Below are 23074 nucleotides of genomic sequence, written 5' to 3'. Positions count from 1 at the left end.
AGATATGAGTTTTGAGCTTATTTTCAAAGATTTTATGATGAACTTTAATGAAAACTTATTTCACATCATAGAAAAAAAAATTTTGTCCTTGAAAGAGGTGCCTAATTAGGGATTATTTAGTTACGTTATTTGAAGAAAAAATGTTTTTATTAACAAAATCAGCCCAATATTTTTAAAAATAAGCCCAGAACTTAGTTTTGGGGGAAGTTTTACCCCACTAGTCACTAGAAGGAAAGTGTCAAACTTAATGTTTATTGATAATTAATCATATAGGAGATTTTACAAAAATAATCAGGTTAATACCATCTAGCCCAAACATCCAGAGAAAATTTTATACTAAATTTCATTTCCTATAATTGTATAAACTCCCCCCCCCCCCTTCCTTGTATTTTATAACTTATCAATTGGGGGTTGTTTCACCCCACTAGTCCTGAGAAAGAAAGATTTAAAATGAAATCTTTAGTTGCTACATAGCTCAATTATGTGATAAAGTTTACATTTAGAAATCAGCTTAATATCTCTAAAAAAACCTCAAGTATTAAATTTTAGTGTTTTGGAGGGTGAAATACCTCACTAGCCCCAAGAAGGAAATTGCCAAAATGAAATCTTTAGTGGCTACCTAGCTAAATTATGAAAAAAAAGTTTACATTAAAAAAATAAGCTTGATATCTCTAAAAATAAGCTCAGACATTAGATTTTAGTGTATTATGGGCTGTTTTACCTTATTAGCCTCTAAAAGAAAAGTGCCAAAATTCAATTTTCAAAGTTTTACTGGTATTTAATCATGTAATTTTACAAAGAAAATCAGGTTAATAACTATAACAACAAGCCCAAAAACATCCAGGGCAAAATTTTATACTGCATTTCATTTCCTATAAGTATATAAACTCCGCCCTCCCTCTTTGGTTCTTACTACAAACTATAAGCATTTCAAAGACAATTTTTAATTAAGCTAAAATTGAAATTACCCAAAATATACAAATGTACCTATATAAAATAATTATATAACTCCTAAGTGCTATGCAATATAATTTAAAAAGGATTGTGTAACTAGTATCAAAGTTAAAATTCATGAAAAAACTGCATTTTTAAAACTTGAGTATACTTTAGAGGATAGCTCAAAAACTAATAATAGTACAAAAACGGTGTATACCTTTATGAAAACTAGAGGTTATGTGCTTTCCAATGGTATGCGTAGCATTTTTCTACCACTTCTAGGTGCTGAGCAATGACATGTTTAAAATGTCTTTATATTTTTTGCAGGCTTGCCAATGTGAATTTTAGGTTAAAAATAGTTAAAATCTTTTTCCCGGATTTTCTCCCAAGAAGGAACGCTTTTGATTTTGTTTTTTGCATTTTTCATTAGTCTATATATGTATAAATCAGAATCTGTAATAATCTCAGATAGCCCCTTTCAAAAAACTGCTTTTCCCTTCCGGCGACCAGTGTGATATAAGTTTTTATTTGCTTGATAATGTACTGTTATACCTCTATTACTTAGAGACTATAGAAAAGACAATCAGTTGACGTTGCATTTGTAAAAGTCTCACAGATTAGCAGTTTATATAACCGTTTATATCCAGTGCTCTAAAGGGATAAGACAATGGCAGATATAGTGATGTACATCCCCAATGATGACACACAAAATTACCCCTTCTGTAGATAAAAAAAACTTAATGAACCAACCAATTAAAATTGACTAAAAGACCCTTAAGTTGTTTAGTCAACCATTAAAAAAAACGTTAATATAAGACTTTGGGGACTAATGTAAAAAACAGTTCAATGTCCACCCCCCCCCCCTCCTTGGTATATTACTAGGCTTGGCAGCTGCCCATCAGCCGTGACTAAGCCTCAACCTTAAACCCGTGTGGAGCAGGGAGTGAGGGGACATTGGGCTGTTTATTACAATAGTCCCTAAAATTTAACAGTAAAGTTTTCTTGTTCGTTGGCCTAACAACTTTGGGGAAAGTTATTGAATTTTGATTGGTTGGTTCATTAGATTGAGTGTCCAAACATTTCAACCACGAATTGTAATCTGTAGAAGAGGCAATTTTGTGTATCATCATCCGGGATGTACATAAATAGGCCTTTGTCTTATCCCTTTAGATATATCCCTACGTGTGGAGGCTTTGAAAAAAATATTAAAAGAGGGATTGCCATATTTAGGACAGGTTTAGACTTTCAGCTGGTTTTTAAAATTCTATTATGTTGATTTGACATATCTATAGAATAGATGTATATACTACCTGCCCCAATTTTCCATGGACCTTTTTCGTCTGCTAGCAAATTGTTTTCTTGTACTTAGCAGTGTTAATATTCCCGACACTATTGGTTGATTTTCAAACACCCAATTGAGAGTCGGCACAAGGTCCTTTGGATGGGTAAATACAGTTATTTAACCCCTTCCTCCTATTGTGTTCTACTCTAATGTTGATTTACTGAGGCTTACAGGCGGCTGACGCGCAGCTGCCGAGCCCTTGTATAAATGGATATACTTGTGTATGATAGATTAATAAAAACTTTGGTAGATACAGGGATTTTAAGGGATAAGACAATATATTGATGCTTGATTAAAATTATTGGTGGAAAAGTTTATACACTGGTAGTTTTTATGAACTAATCTACATTTTATAGAAGTCCCCAAAGTTTTTAAGCTAATGCATGAGAGAACGATTTACAAAACCAGAGCTGGATCTTTAAATCGTTTAGTGGTGCACTGAATGGGGGCGATCCAGTTCGGCGCACCTAGACATTATTAGATGTTAATCTATAAATCAAAATGGAATAGGCGAATCAGCGCGCTGAGTGCCATTGCAGCGCCAAACCGGGGTGAACTGGATCGCCCTGATTCAGCCCACCACTAAACAATTTAAAGATCCAGCTCAGTATAATTTACAGTCCAATGTCTCCTCCCTCCAAAGAAACCCATTCTTCTATTTCAATATAAAAGATAGACAGACAAACAAACAAATTTACAGACAAACAGATTGACAAACACTTTCAGGAACGAGGGGACATTGGATTGTTTATTGTCCCCAAAGTTTTATAACAAGGTTTTCTTATTGGATAGTTCATTAAGTTGAGTGTCCAAACGTTTCAACCACTAATAGTAATCTACAGAAGTATTTTTCATTAGAAAAATACATTAATTTATATACCATTATCTTATCCCTTTATAACCCTGTGGAGATATATAGTTCATAAGAAAACAGACAAATTCCTAAATTTAAGATTGCATTTTTATAGATTTATGTAACCAACTTGATTTATATGGTTTAATACAAGAATTTATTAATCTTATACAACATGTACTTTTCAGGGTTCTAAAGGGATAAGACGATGGGCGATAATTGATGCACATTCTTCTGTAAATTACAATTAGTGGTTGAAACGTTTGTACAACCTAAATTTAATAAAAGTCCCCAAAGTTGTTTAGTCAAGTAAAAGTAATATATTATTTCAAAACTTTGGGGACTAATTTAATAAACAGCCTATTGACTCCTCCCTCCCTAAGTACTTTCAGCTTTTAAGAATTTATAATCGTAGGATATTACGAAAGAATAGTGTGCAACTCAACCTGTGATAAACAAAATTGCCCCTTCTGTATAGAGGGGATATTGGACTGTTTATTACACTAGTCCAAAAGTTTTATTTTAGCGCTATTTTTACTCGTTGGCCTCACAATTTTGTGAATTGGGTTTTAATTGGTTGGTTAATTAAGTTGAGTGTCCAAACGTTTTAATCACTAATTGTAATCTAAAAAAGGGGTAATTTTTTATAACATCAATTTATCGGTTATTGTCTTATTCCTTTGGATCTATGACAATTTATCAAATTTCTATCTATCTCTCTATAAATCTATCTATCTATCTATCTATTCTTTACATATCTAATTTATGCAATGAAAATATCAAATTGAATGTCACGTTGGATTTATTAAAATTTCTTTTAATCTATCTATTTATCTTTCTACCTATATATATATCCATCTATCTATCAATCTATCTAATTTATGCAAAGAAAATATAAAACTGAATGTCACACGAAATTCATTAAAATTGTCGGATTCAATTTCTATCCATCTATTTATCTTTCTATCTATCTTTCTACCAATCTATATATCCATCTATCTATCAATCTATTTAATTTATGCAATGAAAATATAAACTTGAATGTCACGTTGGATTTATTAAAATTGTCGGATTCAATTTCTATCCAGAGAGTGCAATTTTATAATAAACAAGGATAACAAAATCCATAAAAGCAAAACCCTGAAATTGGAGGACAAACGATCATTAACTCTTGTAGAGTGTCAGAACTGAATAAGCAGAGTATTAATGCATAAGTATAAACAAAAATGTAAAGTAAATGTGTTAACAAAACTGCTTAAATACATGATACTGTTTAAGGACATACTTACATTTTTAGGACTTGATTATCAGAATTAAAAAAATCAGATGAATCGGATAATTGTAACATACAAAAATTTGATGTTAACAAATTAAAAAATCAGCATGTTTAAAATGAATGTACGGACATTATGACAACAATTATAGAGTTGCTTCGCTTTCTAAGTACTATCTAACTTCTACAAGAATTATCATACAAAGTTTGAAATCGATAGGACAATTCTAACATGCCTAAATAACGAAAAAGGATATCCTTTACGGACGTACGAACAGACCGACCCTAATTATAGAAAAGCTTCGCTTTAAACAAGGATGACAAGATCCAAGAATTCATGGATACCTGCCTCCCTTTTCGTCTGCTAGCAAATTGTTTTCTGCTGCTTGGCTGTGTTAATATTCCCGACACTTTTGGTTGACTTTTAAGGTCCTTGGGATAGGGACATACAGTTATTTAACCCCTTCCCCCTCTAGAGTTTTACTCTAATTGCACGGGATGGTTTTGGAAGTTTTAAATTTTATATGTAATCCTTAGTAAGGATTTTGGCTATTTTTCTGTCCCTACATACTAATAGCTTCTTTTTAAACTAATTATCTTTTTTAAAGATTTCCATATAACTTTTCTTTTGAAATACAAAAAAGAAGAGAATTATGAATTTATGGAAATGTGTCGGCTAAGCAATATTGATTTAATAAACTGAAATTGATACACCTTATTTCAGGAAGGGAGGGGACATTGGGCTGTTTATAACACTTGTTACCAAAGTTTTATAATAACGCTTTCTTATTCGTTGGCTTAACAACTTACACTTTATTGAATTTTGACTGGTTCGTTTATTAAGTTGAGTGTCCAAACGTTTTAACCACTAATTGTAATTTATAGAAGGGGTAATTCTATATATGAACATTGGGGATGTTCATCAATTAATTAGCCATTATCTTATCCCTTTAGATCCCTGCGTTATATACAAAGGGGTCTTAAAAGGGATAAGACAATGGCCGATAAATTGATGAACTATATTATTCCTTCTGTAGATTAAAATTATTTGTTGTAAAGTTTGGATTATAATAGTTTATAACCACTGAAGTTTGTGAACTAACTAATAAGATAACGTGGTTAAAGACTTTGGATACCAGTGTAATTTACAATCCAATACCCCCCCCCCCTCCCTTCGTTATATATATATTGTAGATAGATAGATGTATTGGAATTAGCTGTTGAAATTATATATGAATCTGTAGTATTTTTGTAATAGATTTAAAATTAAGGGAGGGGGGTCATATGTTTAACCCCTACAGGGGGAACATACCCTGTGGGGCCTATACCTGCGTTGTCCATATAAGAATCAATGGATTAGATAATACAAATTTTCATGAATAAAATCTAAAATGTTTGTTTTAAAATTTAATTCCTACTGTTTGATATACACAATATAAAGGTTATGAAATACGTACAATTGGAAAAAGCAAATATTTTCTGTAATTAGGGCCATTACGTTCCTAAAGGACGGCATTGATCGTTAATTTGGGCATAAAAGAAATGTCCTATAGATTTGCAGCCTTTAATAAAGTAGCCTAGGGTTGAGAAACTGGAATTAAAAGGGATAAGACAATGGCCGATAAATTGATGTACATCCCCAATGAAGATACACAAAATTATCTCATCTGTAAAGTACAATTAGTGGTTGAAACATTTGGTCAATCAACTAAGTAAACAAACCAATCATAATTTAATAAAAGTCTCCAAGGTTTTTAAGCCAACGAATAATAAAACGTTAGTATAAGACTCTTGGGAATAGTGTAATAAACAGCCCAATGCCCACTCCCTCCCTGGTTAAAAAAAGGTTTTAAACTGTATTTGGTGCTTTACCTATCACTAAACATTAGAGTAAAGCAAAAGAGGGGGAAGGGGTTAAATAACTGTATGTCCCCATTCCGCTACAAAAGAGCAGAAAGCAATTTGCTAGCAGACGAAAAAAGATCTCCGACACTGGATCTATGTTGTCTAATAATAGTTATACATCCATATTTATAGGTTCATTCACTAAACCCCTCTAGGGGGAAGGTCAATATTACTATTGCCCCCAGCATCTAGAGGCGAGAAAAATAGCTTAAAACCGTTTCAACACTTATATTTGAAAATGGAGTAGCCTAAAACCAACACGGGACCTATGTGAGGCTTACCAAAAATACACATCAATATCAGTTCAGTAAGTGAGATTTTTCGCTTCAGAAAAAAACCTTACTACTTCATATAATAGAATATTATTTCTCGTATTCATTCGAATCCGGTGGATAGGAACCGGTTCTCATCCATATGAAAAAACTATGTCTAGCATTATATCTAGCTTTCTAGGAATATAAAAATGTACAATCATAAGATTGAAACCAGTTTTTTAGCCCTTGCCTCCGGCACCACGGGGCTAAAAAACTAGTTTTAATCTTATAATTGTACATTCTATATCCGCGGAAAGCCGTTTATAATACGATGGGAGAAATAACAATTATTTATTATTTTGTTTTCAGCTTTTGCAACTGTTGTCAAGAATCTTTGGAAGCCAAACGCAAGAATAGTCGATCCTTCAAGTTTAAAAGGTAAGAAATTCATCTTCCATTGACTTATCCTTGAGTATCATTGTGCAGGGATCAAAAGGGATAAGCCAATGGCCGATAAATTGATGTACATCTCCAATAATGATACACAATTAGGGGTTGAAAAGTTTGGATGCTCAACTTAATGAACCAACAAATCAAATTCAGTCCCCCCCCCCCGAAGTTTTTAAAAAGTAGAGGGAGTCGAATTTAACACCCACCGCTTCAAGAACCCCTAGAGGCTCTAGTGAATGATATAATAGAATGTTTTATAACTAATAATGTTTCTAAAATCATAAATTACAATGGTATGACAAAACAATAACAGATTAATATCTTATATAAACAAGCCATAGAAAACAAAATTTTAATATTAAATCTTATCAGAGATCTAAAGGGATAAGACAATAGCCGATAAATTGATGTACATCTCCTATAATGATACACAATTAGGGGTTGAAAAGTTTGGATGCTCAACTTAATGAACCAACCAATCAAATTCAGTAAAAGTCCCCCCGAAGTTTAGAAAGAGTCGAATTTAACACCCACCGCTTCAAGAACCCCTAGAGGCTCTAGTGAATATAAAATGAATTGTCTCATAACTAATAATGTTTCTAAAATCACAAATTACAATGAAATGACAAAACAATAGCAGACTTATAAAGCTTAAAATCTACTGTTATTCTATCTTATATATTAAACAAGCCGTAGAAAAGTTATTATTATCGTATTATAGACAGCTTTCCGCGGAAAATTAAATTATATAATTAAAACCAGTTTTGTAAGCCCCGAGATTATGATTTTTATTTTAAAATTCTTTGAAAATAGTCTGTAATACGATGTTATAAACGTTTTTATTTTATTATGGCTGGGAACCGGTTCTAATCTAGCGGATATTAATCGGTTTCGAAGCCATACTAGAAGAAATCTAATTTTAATGTTAAATCTTATGCATTTTAATTTACGTAAACGAATATAATAAACGTGTCACAAGATTTTAATATAAACATTTTATAAAAATATATTCTATAATATAAAGAAGTAAGGTGTTTTTGTCTGAAGCTGAAGATCTCGGAAACTACTGGTAAGAATGTACATTTCAGGGAATCTTTATAAATGTATTTTGGTGGTTTTAGGCTATTTTTCTGACATCCGCTAATATGCGCGAAAACATAATTGAAAAAACAAAAATTTATTCAATCCTATATTAAAGTAAAAGATTTCTTTCTGTTAGTTTTTGTCTTTTTTGTTGCAAAGTATCTTGCTAACTGCTTAACCAATGTGGTTCTCCTTTCAGGTGAAGCTATTTATAGGTCTTTCCTGTTAAGATTATTTTTTTCGAATATTTTTCTCTATTCCATTTATTTTAAGAAACCTTTTAATTCGTTTTAGATAAATTGTGCAAATTTTTAAATGAGTCATAAATGACGTTTGCATATAATCAGGGATCTAAAGGGATAAGACAATGGCCAATAAATTTATGTACATTAGCAGAATAACCCCTTCTGTAGATTACAATTTATGGTTGAAACGTTTAGACACTGAACTTAGCAATCCAACCAATAAAATCAATAAAAGTCTCAAAAGAGGTAAAGTCAACGAATAAGAAAACGTTATTGTAAAACTTAGGGACTAGTGTAATAAACATTAGGCTGTTTATTAAACTAGTCCTCAAAGCTTTTTACCAATGTTTTCTCATCCGTTGGCTTAACAACGTTGGTGACTTTTGTTGAATTTTGATTGAATTTTGTTGAGTGTTCAAACGTTTCAACGTGTATCATTATTTGGAATGTACATCAATTTATCGGCCATTGTCTTATCCATTTGGATCCCTAATGACATCCCCCTTTTATAAGTATCTGTACACGTACCTAGTTGATTTTATTTGTATTTTCTAGGAGCCATCCAACGATTTGCACCAAGATTTTCTGGATATAATCAAGAAGATAGCCAGGTAGTAAGATAGATAATCATATCTTTTGGATAACAAATTTTTATGAAATTAGATAGGCAGAAAGATAAACATATTAGTTAATATTAATAATGAAGGGGGATAAAGTGACTCAAAAATCAGCCACGTGACGTCATGAATATGAGGAATTATCCATCTCTTTTTTAGGGGTTTTTCTTTCCCACTTCTCCTCTCAGCTCCCTCATTTTTATGGCGTCACCTGGCTGTTTTTTGAGTGACTTTCTCCTCCTACTAGATAATGATATAGATTAATATTTAGAAAGATAGATAATATAGATAGATAGGTAGCTAGATTAATAGATAGATAATAAGGCCATAAAATGACGCAGTTTTGTAAATCTTTAAGTTTGTTGCAGATAAAACTTTTCCTCTCTCCTTTCAAAAAGTTTTCTTGAAAAACAACAAAATTGCTTTCAAACAATTCTAGTTTCAACAAGCGAAGCTCTAAAACGGTAGGACAAACGAACATTAACAATTGTAGAGTGTCAGAACTGAATAATCAGAATATAAATGTATAAACAAAATAGTAAGTAAATTTGTTGAAAAACTCCATAAAAGCGAAGCACTGAAATGGTAGGACAAACGAACATTAACACTTGTAGAGTGTCAGAACTGAATAATCAGAATATAAATGTATAAACAAAATCGTAAGTAAATTTTCTAAATCGTACATTCCCATTACAGGAATCACCAAATACATAAGAATATATAAACTACCTTTAAATAAATCTAAATTCAGCAATCTTTAATAAACTAATACATTTTAACTTTAACGATTTTTGGTTATTACAGATCGACCGACCAAGTCATTGTTAATGAGGATATTCACAAAAAATTGTTGTCTATCTTCAATAGAAGCCTATTTTAGCTGAATTTTATATTGTAAGAGCTATTATCAAAAAAATATGCCATTAAGTTAGAACATCCTCTCTTTAGAAACCTTTGTACTACGTTGTTTACCCTTATTAAACTCAAGTACAAGTGTCAAGATAATAAAAGGACAATACAATATTTACTCTTATTAAACTCAAGTACAAGTGTCAAGATAATAAAAGGACAGTACAATATTTACTCTTATTAAACTAGAGTACAAGTGTCAAGATAATAAAAGGACAGTACAATATTTACTCTTATTAAACTCAAGTACAAGTGTCAAGATAATAAAAGGACAGTACAATATTTACTCTTATTAAACTCAAGTACAAGTGTCAAGATAATAAAAGGGCAGTACAATATTTACTCTTATTAAACTCAAGTACAAGTGTCAAGATAATAAAAGGACAGTACAATATTTACTTTTATTAAAGTACAAGTACAAGTGTCAAGATAATAAAAGGATGGTACAATATTTACTCTTAATAAACTCAAGTACAAGTGTCAAGATAATAAAAGGACAGTACAATATTTACACTAATTAAACTCAAGTACAAGTGTCAAGATAATAAAAGGACAGTACAATATTTACACTAATTAAACTCAAGTACAAGTGTCAATTTAATAAAAGGACAGTACAATATTTACTCTTATTAAACTAGAGTACAAGTGTCAAGATAATAAAAGGACAGTTCAATATTTACTTTTATTAAACTCAAGTACAAGTGTCAAGATAAAAAAGGACAGCACAATATTTACTCTTATTAAAGTGCAAGTACAAGTGTCAAGATAATAAAAGGACAGTACAATATTTACTATTATTAAACTCAAGTACAAGTGTCAAGATAATAAAAAGACGGTACAATATTTACCCTTATTAAAGTACAAGTACAAGTGTCAAGATAAAAAAAAAGACAGTACATTACCTAATTTCATTAAAGTACAAGAAAAAATTAATAGAAAAAAAGGACTGTCCACTTTAAAGCTCAATTGAAAAATCTTTGACAAACTAAGATTCAAAACTGTAAATATTAAAACCAAGCAAATGATTGAGTTTATAAACAAGGGTGATAACAACCATCAATGCATAGCTAAAAAATAGAAAGTTGGACAAACGAACATTAACAATTAAACAGTGAGCATTTTTTAAACTCTGAGATGATTTTTTAAAAGCAATTATGAAAATGCAGAATACTTTTAATTAACGAACAAGTAGGTTTTTAGGTGAATTTGGTGTAATTGATTTATTAAGTTGAGTGTATAAACGTTTCAACCACTAATTTTAATGTGCACAAGGGGTAATTGTTTATCATCATTGGGAATATACATTAATTTATCTGCCATTGTCTTATCCTTTAGATCCCTGGGTTGCCTATGTCATAAAATCTTTAGTTGTCAAATGCTTTGTTGTGTTCAAACTACTATTGAATTGAAACTAATTATTGGGGTATAGTCCTTTCCACGACATCCCTCCATAAGGAGCGATTCTTCGTTTTTATTCACAGTAGCTTTTCTCCTATTTCTAGCCCCTGCGGGGGGCTCTAACCCTGCGGGGCTAATTACCTAACCCTGTGGGGCAATCACCTAACACAATATAACCTAACCTAAAATAACCTATAAAAAGTCATTTTAAAAATACGAAGAATCGCTCCTTATGGAGGGATGTCGTGGAAAGGACTATACCCAATTATTGTAGTAATGAAATCCAGGGATCTAAAGGGATAAGACAATGGCCAATAAAATGATGTTTATCCGCAATGATGATTCATAAATTATTCCTTCTGTAGATTAAAATTGGTGGTTAAAACAGTTGGTCATTCAACTTATTGAACTACCCAATTAAAATAAAATAAAGTCCCACAGTTTTTAAGCCAGCGAGTAAGACTACGTAATAATAAAATTTAGGGACTGAAATAAGTTGCATGCACTGATTTTTGCCAGGGGTAAAGAGCCATGAGGGTATGAAAAGAAACTACAAAAAAAAGAACATAAATAACCTATAACCATCCCGGTAACATGTGTATCTCAATCTTAAGGTACAGATAAAAAGACTACTACTTCATTTCATAGGATATAAGTTTCTACCCTAGTAAATTATTTATTAGCCTCAGGGATCTAATGAGATAAGACAATGGCCGATAAACTGATGATACACAATATTACCTCCTTATATATTACCATTTGTGGTTGAAACGTTTATACACTTAACTTAATAAACAAACCGATAAAATTCAATAAAGGCCCCCAAAGTTAAGCCAACGAATAAGAAAATGTTATAATAAAACTTTTGGGACTAGTGTAATTAACAGTCCAATATACCCTCCCTCCCTTCCTGAATTAGCCTCGTTTTAATGGGGTGTAATAAAATTTTGGCCTAATTTCATATTATTTCAAGAGAGGGAGAGGACATTGGGCTGTTTATTACACTAGTCCCAAATTCTTTTTAACGTTTTTTTTATTTGTTGTTTTAACAACTTTGGTAACTAAAGTGAATTTGATTGGTTGGTTCATGCTGTTGAGTTTACAAACGTTTTAATTACTATTTCTACTCTATAAAGGGGTAATTTTGTAACATCATTGGGGATTTACATCAAATTAACGGCCAATGTCTTATCCCTTTAGAACCCTGTAAGTTTGGTCTAATTTCATATTATTACCCAGCTTTCTTTATTGCTAATAATTTGTTAGTTTCGCAGGCGTAGCGGAACAAAGTATCTCAAAAATCAGCCATGTGACGAATATTTGTCTCTTTTTTAGAGGTTTACTTTCCCACTTCTCCTCTCATCTGCCTCATTTTTATGACGTCACATGGCTGATTTTTGTGACACTTTGTCCCGATTCTCTCAATCGAGTATTGCAAATAGCGTAGCAGAATTTCTACTATATAATTTTGAATTGTCTGTCCGTCTATCTTAAAGTCCTTCACAAAATAAGCTCTTCAGATTAAAAGACAAATGACTTAAAGACACAAGACATTTTAGCCAAATGATCTAATGAACTAAAAAATTTTCGATTTAGTACTTTACCTAAAGATAAGTTTAATGTTTTATGCATTATCTGAGGAAAACTTTCTGTAATATAAAATACAGTCTAAAGTTTGATAAGAAAATGTCCTATTTTTATTAGCATAGCTACTCTATAATTCACTTTGTCTGTCCGTCAGTCATTCGGTCCTTATGGAGAAATTTAAATATGTGACGATTCCTATGGTATATGCCCTTTTTTTCTATCTATCTCAAACCTGACATAAGAATAAATTTCTGTATGTAAGACTGGAGTTTAACAGTTACTCTATTCACGTCTCTAGTCCTCAGTTTTCTTTGTTATGACAACTGAACATGTGCTGAATAACACACTATGTACGTTTGTCTATTCTATGATTTTATTATGCTTTGCTGCAACTTATGGATGTTATCATCCTTGTTTTTGTCCTTCTTTTATATTGTTACTAGCGGATACGCCCCCTAGAGGCCTCTAGGGGCACTTGAGGAGGAGAGATTCGAATTTAATAATTTAATTTCTTATTTTAGATTTAAAAGAAAAATTTAAAAAAAAAATTGGGGGTGGCCAAAATTTTTTTTTTGTTGGGGGGGGAGGTTCCGTGCCCCCCCCCCCCTCATTTTTAATTTTAATTAAAAAAAATAAAAAAATAAAAATTTGGGGGGGGATTTTTCATTTTTTGGGGAGGGGGTGTCCCACCCCTCAAGAAAATAGTTATAAACCTAGCCGGGACCTATGAGAAGCTACCCTGTTAAGGAGAACCCGATCAGTTCAGCGGTTAGCGAGATCCTTCGGTACAAACATACAAACACACAAACACGCAAACACACAAACATCATGTTACTTTATTATAAGGATTGAAGTGTTTTGCGTAAAATTACAGGGATCTAAAGGGATAAGACAATGGCCTATAAATTGAAGTATATCCCCAATGATGATAAATTACAGTTATTGGTTAAAACATTTGAACACTCAACTTAATGAATCAATAAATCAAAATTCATTAAAAGTCCCCAAAGTTGTTAAGCCAATGAATAATAAAACGTTATTAAAAACTTTTGGGGACTAGTTTATTAAACACCCCATGTCCCCTCCCTCCCTGGTAAAATTATGTTTTCAAAATTGTCTCAGACATCTCGAGACACTTTCATTTTTTCTTTTCATTTTTCTTTTGTAGCAAAGCTACTCTATAAATAGAGTCGATCCGTCCGTAAGTCCGTCTGTAGAAATGTCCCATAATTTCCAAACATTGCATAGTGATTTCTGTAACAGTGTGGTACAATTTAGAAAGCGTAGTAACTCTATAATTATGAACAGAAGGCCAGACACTCCTTTAAGTAATCTTGTAGAGTAAAATAAAGAGTTTATCTTGGAAACAACATATGGTGTCCAATAAAAAATGACGTCACACAATACAAATGACCAATTACAGGCCAGTATACAATCTAATTAACCACTGGTTTATTGTATACTGACCTATCATTGGTCATTTGTATTGTGTGACGTCATTTTGTATTGGACACTATACGCTGTTTCCAAGATAAAATCTTTGTTGTACTATTCAAAAATTACTTAAAGGAGTGTCTTTAGCTTGTTTTAATTAATATTGAATATTGAATGTTTTATATTAGCAAACGTAATTTATTTGTCTAATTTGTTGAGCTTCGACTTTATGGATGTTGTCATCCTTGTTAGTTTTACATTCTATTCTAGGTGTTCTTTCTTTAAAGTAAGTCTTATCTAAGTCTGACTCTGATAAAATAAGAACATATATTTTGATTTAAACTAGTTATATTAGCTTTTTTCAGAGTTCTTAGGGGATAGATTTTAGGAATTGGAAAACAATATCAACATCTTTGTTATACCACAGTCATTAGCTATAAACAAAATAAAAAACAGTTGTTTTTAAGATTTTAAGATAGAATTTAAGTTTTGGATTACACTTTTAACGTCTTTAGTATGCTTCAGACCAAACATTAAACAAAACAAAAGGTTGGATTTTTTCCTTTTTTTATTTCTATTAAGGATAGATTTTAGGTATTTGGTTACAATTTCAACATCTTTGGTATTCCACGAACATAAGTCATGTCACAGCACAAAGCTAATAGCCATTAAAAAAAACTTGTTTCCAGAGATGGGAAGCATTTGTCTGTTTATAATAATAGTCCCCAAAGTTCTTATTATTCGTTGGCTTCACAAATTTGGGAACTTGTATAGAATTTTAATTGGTTGGTTAATTAAGTTGAGTGTAGTACAAACTTCAACCGCTAATTGTAATCAACAGAAGGGGTAATTTTGTGTATTATCATTAGGGATGTACATCAATTTATCGTTTATTGTATTATCTCTTTAGATCACTAGTTTTTTTTTCCTTTTTCAACTGCTATGTTGTTTTATATGGACACTTCAATTTCTTTTGTCTATGATATTCTTTTTGATAGCATAAATTCAATATCAACTCAAAAAGTCGACCTACTTTTATAAATGGATATACAGGCCTACTTTAATAGATAGATAGATATATCCAGTGTATAGATAGATATATTCACTGTTATAGATAGATAGATATACCCAATGTTATAAATAGATAGATATACCTAATGTTATAAATAGATAGATATACCCAATATAACAGATAGATAGATATACCCAATATTATAGATAGATAGATATACCCACTATTATAGATAGATTGATATACCCACTATTATAGATAGATAGATATACTCACTATTATAGATATATATATATACCCACTATTATAGATATATATATACGCACTATTATAGATAGATAGATATACCCAATATTATAGATAGATAGAGATATCCACTATTATAGATAGATAGATATACCCACTATTATAGATAGATAGATATACTCACTGTTATAGATAGATAGATATACCCACTGTTATAGATAGATAGATATACCCACTGTTATAGATAGATAGATATACCCACTGTTATAGATAGATAGATATACCAACTGCACTGATATAGATAGATATATATACTCACTGTTATAGATAGATAGATATACTCACTAGATATTTGACATTTAACTTTGATAGTTCTATTATATGAAGTTTCACTGTAAAGGAGAACCAAATCGGTCCGGTGCAGTGGTTAGCAAGATTACAAAATTATTGAATTTTATATTTTTAGGAGTTGTTGCGCTACCTACTAGAAGGCCTCCATGAGGACGTGAATAGAGTTACTGTGAAACCCCAGCCCATACATACTGAAATTGATTCTAATATCAGGTTTGATATAGATAGATAGATAGATAACTAGATAGATAGATAGATAGATAGATAGATAGATAGATAGATAGATAGATAGATAGATAGATAGATAGATAGATAGATAGATAGATAGATAGATAGATAGATAGATAGATAGATAGATAGATAGATAGATAGATAGATAGATAGATAGATAGATAGATAGATATATAGACAGACAGACAGACAGATAGACAGAGAAACGGACAGACAGAACTGTGAATAGAGTCACTGTGAAACCCCAGCCCATACATATAGAAATTGATTCTAGTATCAGGTTTGATAGATAGATAGATAAACAGACAGATAGATGAATAGATAGACAGACAGACATGTATTTAATGCAATCTATACATTTTTGATGATAAATTTTATAATTTAAAGAGTGGTTTTTATTTATAATTTTTTTTTCAATTTCCGCGGAAAGCTTTTTATAATACGATGCGATAAAATTATTCTTATGAAATGAGTTTTTTTTAAATTTAAACCTAGAAAGTCGTGTCAGTAGAATAAGCAGGGATATTAAGGGATAAGACAATTGATGATAAGTTGATATACATCTCCAGTGATGATAAACAAACTGACCTCTTTTTATGTAGAATAGATTGTCGTTGGCAAAGTTTAGACACATTTTGCCAGTTGGAGCCAATTATTCAAGATTTCAAGTACCCAAAGTATTTATAAAAAAAAATTTTGGTTACTAATATAAATAACAGTCTGATATCTCTTCCCTCCCTCCATGGCATTAACCTCGAAAAATTGTGAATTAAGAAAGCATTTCCAGCTTAAGAGGGTTTATCCAAGATTTTTGTAGGATTAGACATTTCTTTTTAGGTAGTTAGGGGTTTTAAACCAGGGACAGAGGGGACATTGGGCTGTTTTTTACACTAGTCCCCAAAGTTTTATATTAACTTTTTCTTACTTGATGCCTTAACAACTTTTAGGACTTTTATTGTTTTTTAATAAGTTTACTAAGTTGAGTGTCCAAACGTTTCAACCAATAATTGTAATCTAGAGAAGGTATAATTTTGTGTATCATTTTTGGGGATGTACATCAATTTAACGGCCATTGGCTTATGCCTTTAAATTCCTGGTTTAAAGCTGTGTAAAATTAAATTTCATCGCAAATTGAGAAAAAAATTATCTTACTCAAAATAATGATTTAATGCATTTTTTTCATCCCTATATAAAAGTAACAGGATGTGAGTCTGTGCCAAAGAATTTTCCTAACCATTGAACCGAAATGGTTCTTCTTTACCTTGTAGCTATTCATATGTTACAGGACGGTTTATACCATTATTGGAGGTGCTGGAAATTTTCTTCTTAAAACTACAATTGAAAGTTGGATGTCGAATTCTGGCTATTCCAGATTATTTATAGGCCTTTTTATGCCGTTTTACAGCAACCTTTAAATTGCATAGATTTTTCGTAGATAATTGTTATCAGGAACATTTTACCGCGCAAAAATTGCACTTGATCCAATTTTTTTACTTTCTTCTAGACAAGTTAGATTTTAAAATATATTAGAAATTAAAAAAGGGATGTAATATTGGACAATAAAGGTACTAAGAAAGAGACGGAATGTCTGATTGAGCCAATAGGAGAATCGCATCGGTACATACATTTAATTTCATTGGTTGAAATTTTGTACACATCTTGTTACGAATGCATGTTTTTTTTCTTTTTAACACTTAGATAAAAGTCAGCTGTAAACAGTATATTTTCTTAGTAGAAAGCTTTGCGGAATCAGAATTAATTGCCCAAAAATTTCGTTTAAATTTGAAAGCTTAGTAACGAGGTGGATTCTTTAAAAAAAGTTTGGCTGAGCACTCGCTGGTGAGGCAAAATTATTTTTGTGAAAAATCCTCCAAAATCGAATAAAAAAATTTACAAAAATTTAATAAAATCTTAAAAGGGTTATTAACATATGATTCTTTTAATTTTTGTAGATTTTTAATGTGCTTTTGGATGATTTTTCACAAAAATAATTTGGCTCACTATCGAGTAGCGAGTCTATAATTTCATAAGAATCCACATCAGCTTGAGTCGAAAGTAAACAATACTTTTGTCTGCTAGAAATGTTCCTTCTTAGATTTGACGAAAAAAGGGTTCAGAATATGCTTCTATTCTTCTATTTCTATTCATTGGACTTAATTAATTGTAATCTTTTTTGTTTTGTAGTGTTCATGAGCAAGCCATGGAGGCGTGGAAGCGATATCTCCGACGTGATGATAGCAAGCTAGTTGATATCTTTGTCGGTCAACTTAAGGTAGATAATTAGATAGATAGTAAGATAGATAGTTGATACCTTTGTTGGTCAACTTAAGATAGATAGTGAGATAGATAGCAAGCTAGTTGATATCTTTGTCGGTTAACTTAAAGGTAGATATCTACAATATAGATAGTTAGATAGATAGCAATCTAGTTGATATCTTTGTTGGTCAACTTAATGTAGATAGATAGATAGATAATTGGATAGATAGCAAGCTAGTTTATATCTTTGTCGGTCAACTTAAGGTAGATAGTTAGATAGATAGATATATAGTTGATATGTTTGTCGGTCAACTTAAAAAAGTCTCCGAAGTTTTTAAGCCAATGATGTGTTTAACAATCTGTCTAACTGTCTATCTGAATATCTACCTTAAGTAAACCTACAACGATATCAATAAATTAATTTAATAACTAGAAGGGGCAATTTAGTTTTTAATCATTGGGGGGATGTACATCACTTGATTTATTTACCATTGTCTTATCCCTTAACATCCCTGATTGTAATAATATTATTATTTCAGTCAACTCTGCGTTGTAGTACCTGTGTATCTATCTATCTATCTGTCTGTCTGTCTGTCTGTCTGTCTATCTATCTATCTATCTATCTATCTATCTATCTATCTATCTATCTATCTATCTATCTATCTATCTATCTATCTATCTATCTATCTATGTAACTATCTATCTATCTATTATTTTAGTCAACCCTGCGTTGTAGTACCTGTGATTATGAGAGTGTTACTTTTGAACCATTCTGGGACCTTTCTTTGCCTATACCCTCCAGGTAAAGAACCAGTAGAAAACTTTAGGTACCAGTATAAAACTTTGGGTCCAGGTATAAAACTTTGGGTACCAGTATTAAACTTTAGGTACCAGTAATTTATGACAAACGTACCTTTATGACAAGTGTACCTTTATGACAAACGTACCTTTATGACAAATGTACCTTTATGACAAACGTTCCTTTATGACAAATGTACCTTTATGACAAACATACCTTTATGACAAACATACCTTTATGACAAATGTACCTTTATGACAAATGTTTTTAAGACACGTGTACTTTTATGACATATGTTTCATGAAACAAACTACTGAGCCTTGGATCTTTATTTGCCTGTACCCTCCCAGGTAAAGATTACTGCTACTATGTCAGGTTAATGACAATAATAAAGTAATAGAAGGAATGCCTTGGACAAAATAAAACTTTTGAATCATTCTGGAATCTTTCTTTAACTATTCCTCCCAGGTAAAGATTGCTGATACTATGTCAGGTTAATGACAATAATAAAATACTAGAAAGAATGCCAATTGAGAAATTCTGGGATCTTTCTTTGCCTATACCCTCCAGGTAAAGATGACTGCTACTGTATCAGGTTAATGACACAAGCAAAGTAATAGAAGGAATGATTTGGTCAAAATAAAACTTTTGAACCATTCTGGGATCTCTCTTTGCCCACACCGTCCAGGTAAAGATAACTGCTACTATGTCAGGTTAATGACAATAATAAAGTAAGAGAAGGAATGCCTTGGCCAAAATAAAACTTTTGAATCATTCTGGAATCTTTCCTTAACTTTTCCTCCCAGGTAAAGATTGCTGCTACTATGTCAGGTTAATGCCAATAATAAAGTAATAGAAGGAATGACATGGCCAATAAACAAGCACAACTCATTGATAATAACTTCCAGAAAAGGGTCATACAATAAAAGGGTTGAGTTTAATTAAAATTTTCCTTAGGTCTGGTGAGATGAGCTTAAATGATTGTCTAGAAGCTTTCACTAAGGAAGAAGTTCTTGATGGTGATGAAATGCCGGTAAGATATATAGATAGATAGACATAATGACCGACAGACAGACAGAAGGCATAAAAAAAATTTACAGAAGACACTCAGATATGTAGAAAGACAGTTATATAGATAGATAATTAACATTAGATAGATAGATATACAGAAGGCAGATAGATAAAACATAAAGACAGATTGACAAATAGATATATGTCCATATAATTTTAAGCACTAAAATAGTTAATTGCTTAAAATATACATATAATAGCACTAAGTTTTCTTAAATAGTTTGGTAATCCTTAATTTCTAAGTATGGTTTCAAAACCGATTAATATCGGGTGGATTAGAACCGGTTTTCAGCTACACTAAATAATCATGTATAGCTTCGTATTATATCCAGTTTTCTACAAATATGATGATGTACAATCATAGTATTTAATCTTATAATTGTATATCTATCCATCTATATATCTATCTCTCTATCGTTCTATCTATCTAGACTTGTGCCCGCTGTACGACTCGGCGAAGATGTATCAAGTTCTATTCCCTACTAATTATCTATCTATCTAGGCTGGTGCCCGCTGTAAGACTCGGCGAAGATGTATCAAGTTCTACTTCCTACTATCTATCTATCTATTTGTCTGGCTATCTATCTATCCAGACATGTGCCCGCTGTAAGACTCGGCGAAGATGTATCAGATTCTACTCCCCACTATCTATCTATCTGTATATCCACCTACCTACATATCTATCTATCTATCTATCTATCTACCTATCTATCTATATATCTATCTAGACTTGTGCCCGCTGTAAGACAAGGCGAAGATGTATCAAATTCTACTCCCTACTATCTTTCTATCTATCTACCTTTCTATCTATATATCTATCTAGACTTGTGCCGGCTGTAAGACAAGGCGAAGATGTATCAAATTCTACTCCCTACAATCTATCTATCTATGTATCTATGTATCTGTCTATCTATCTATCTATCTATCTATCTATCTATCTATCTATCTATCTATCATTCTATCTATCTATCTATATATATCTATCTATCTATCTATCTATCTATCTATCTATCTATCTATCTATCTATCTGTCTAGACATGTGCCCGCTGTAAGACTCGGCGAAGGTGTATCAAGTTCTACTCCCTGTATAAACTTCCCCGTGTACTTGTAATACATCTGAAAAGATTCTCCCCCACTGAAAGGTAAATACAGACACCTATCTGCAAGATATTTCTATAGTACAAAGTAGAATGATGTCTGTCCGTCCGTCCGTCCGTCTGAAGATCTCGGTACCCAATGAACCGATTGGGCTCTATTCTTCAGAGAGTATAGCTATTGGTTTTAAGCTATTTTTGAGGGGGGGATGGATAGGACACCACCAACCTCCCTTCCCATCACGTCTTGGTGCAAAGCCCCTAGAGGCTAGGGGCGAAGTTATTATAATTAAAGTAATATGATGTATGTTAGTATTTCCTTATTTGGAGGGTGGCGAAACCATCTGAAATAGCTATATATCATTCTTGGACCTATGAAAAACTTTTCTGTAAAGTATCTGTAACTATCCATCACCATCCCAAGAGAAATCGCCCCTAGAAAAAAATTATCCCCCTCATAAAAAAAAATTATTTTTTACTTATTTAAAAATCTAAAATAAAAAATGAGGTAAAAAATGAAGTATAAAAACTACTCATTTAGTCCTTTTCTTGCACAACTAGAGGGAAGTTGCGTGAATGTACAGCGACTGAAAAATTGGAGTCAAGATATTAGGACTTGAACTCGAACACTCACCACCATATCTTATTATTTTTAAGATAAAATAATTTTTTTTAAATCTGATAAAACGTATAAAAATTCTCTTATAAAACATGAAATAGAAAGGTATAATTCATATATAATTAATTGGAGGTTGCACCAGATTTTCATGCACTGTAATAAAGTAATACATACAGGTGGCTGAAATAAAGATACCCTCCATCTACCCCCTTTACCCTAGTCGCTCCCTTTCTACTGGATGAATAAACTGACCAATAAATGGACGACAATTTTTCCCCTGTCTATAGGTCCATGTTTTATATATCCAATGGAGGAATCAATATAATATTCATGTAACAAAAATTTTCTTGATTTCACAAAGATATTTCTTTTCATGATTTGAATATTGAATAAACAAGGATGACAACTTCCAAAATGGGGAAGCTCAACAATTTTTATGTACATTAAAACGAATTAAAAGATATTGAGTAACGACCAGAGAGAGAGGAGACAATGGACTGTTTATTACAATAGTCCTCAAAGTTTTATAAATAATGTTTTTTTTTGTTGGCTTTACAACTTTTTTAGCTAAATTTTGATTGGTTGGTTTATTAGGTTGAGTTATCAAACGTTTCAACCAATACGTTTAATCTACAGAAGGGGTAATTTTGTGTATCATCATCGGGGATGTACATCAATCTATTGGCCATAGGCTTATACCTTAAGATCCCTTACAACGCATATTACATTAGTTATAATATGTCAAATAGTCTATCCCTATATTACATGAACGAGAGGCTACGCCTTTAGAGGCCTCTAGGGACCCTTGAGGTTGGGGGGGGGGGGGAGGGTTGACCCCCCACCAACCTAACTTTAAATCGTAGTTTTAAAGGAAAAGTTTTTGGAAGTCCGAGAAATCATACACTTCAAAATATTTTTTTTTTGGTATTTCTTTTCTAGGGGCGATTTATCTTAGTAGGGTGGTGGTACCTCCCCTAAAATAATTGAAGCTACATTGTAAAGCTACAACTTAGATTTTTTGCGAAATAATTCTTAAATAAAAACTTTAAACTAATCGGTAAATAATTACTTGGATGTTGCACCAGATTTTCATGTACTGTAATATATA

At 31.8% G+C, this 23074-nt stretch overlaps 1 protein-coding gene across 1 annotated transcript in view; it reads left to right on the top strand.

The window, feature by feature from the left end:
• LOC145327973 (ubiquitin carboxyl-terminal hydrolase 2-like) overlaps positions 1-23074 on the top strand; it is a 100045-nt gene that overhangs the window by 63250 nt on the left and 13721 nt on the right. The window contains exons 15-21 of the mRNA XM_080171493.1: positions 6933-7001; positions 8897-8952; positions 16011-16108; positions 18311-18398; positions 19102-19184; positions 20139-20214; positions 21289-21395. Coding sequence (XP_080027619.1) covers positions 6933-7001; positions 8897-8952; positions 16011-16108; positions 18311-18398; positions 19102-19184; positions 20139-20214; positions 21289-21395 — 577 coding nt within the window. The remainder of the gene's footprint in view (positions 1-6932; positions 7002-8896; positions 8953-16010; positions 16109-18310; positions 18399-19101; positions 19185-20138; positions 20215-21288; positions 21396-23074) is intronic.

Source organism: Acartia tonsa, chromosome 9 (genome assembly GCF_053477335.1).
Source record: "Acartia tonsa isolate MP-2025a chromosome 9, ASM5347733v1, whole genome shotgun sequence".
NCBI classification, from domain to species: domain Eukaryota; kingdom Metazoa; phylum Arthropoda; class Copepoda; order Calanoida; family Acartiidae; genus Acartia; species Acartia tonsa.
This window is presented reverse-complemented; position numbering and strand designations above follow the sequence as displayed.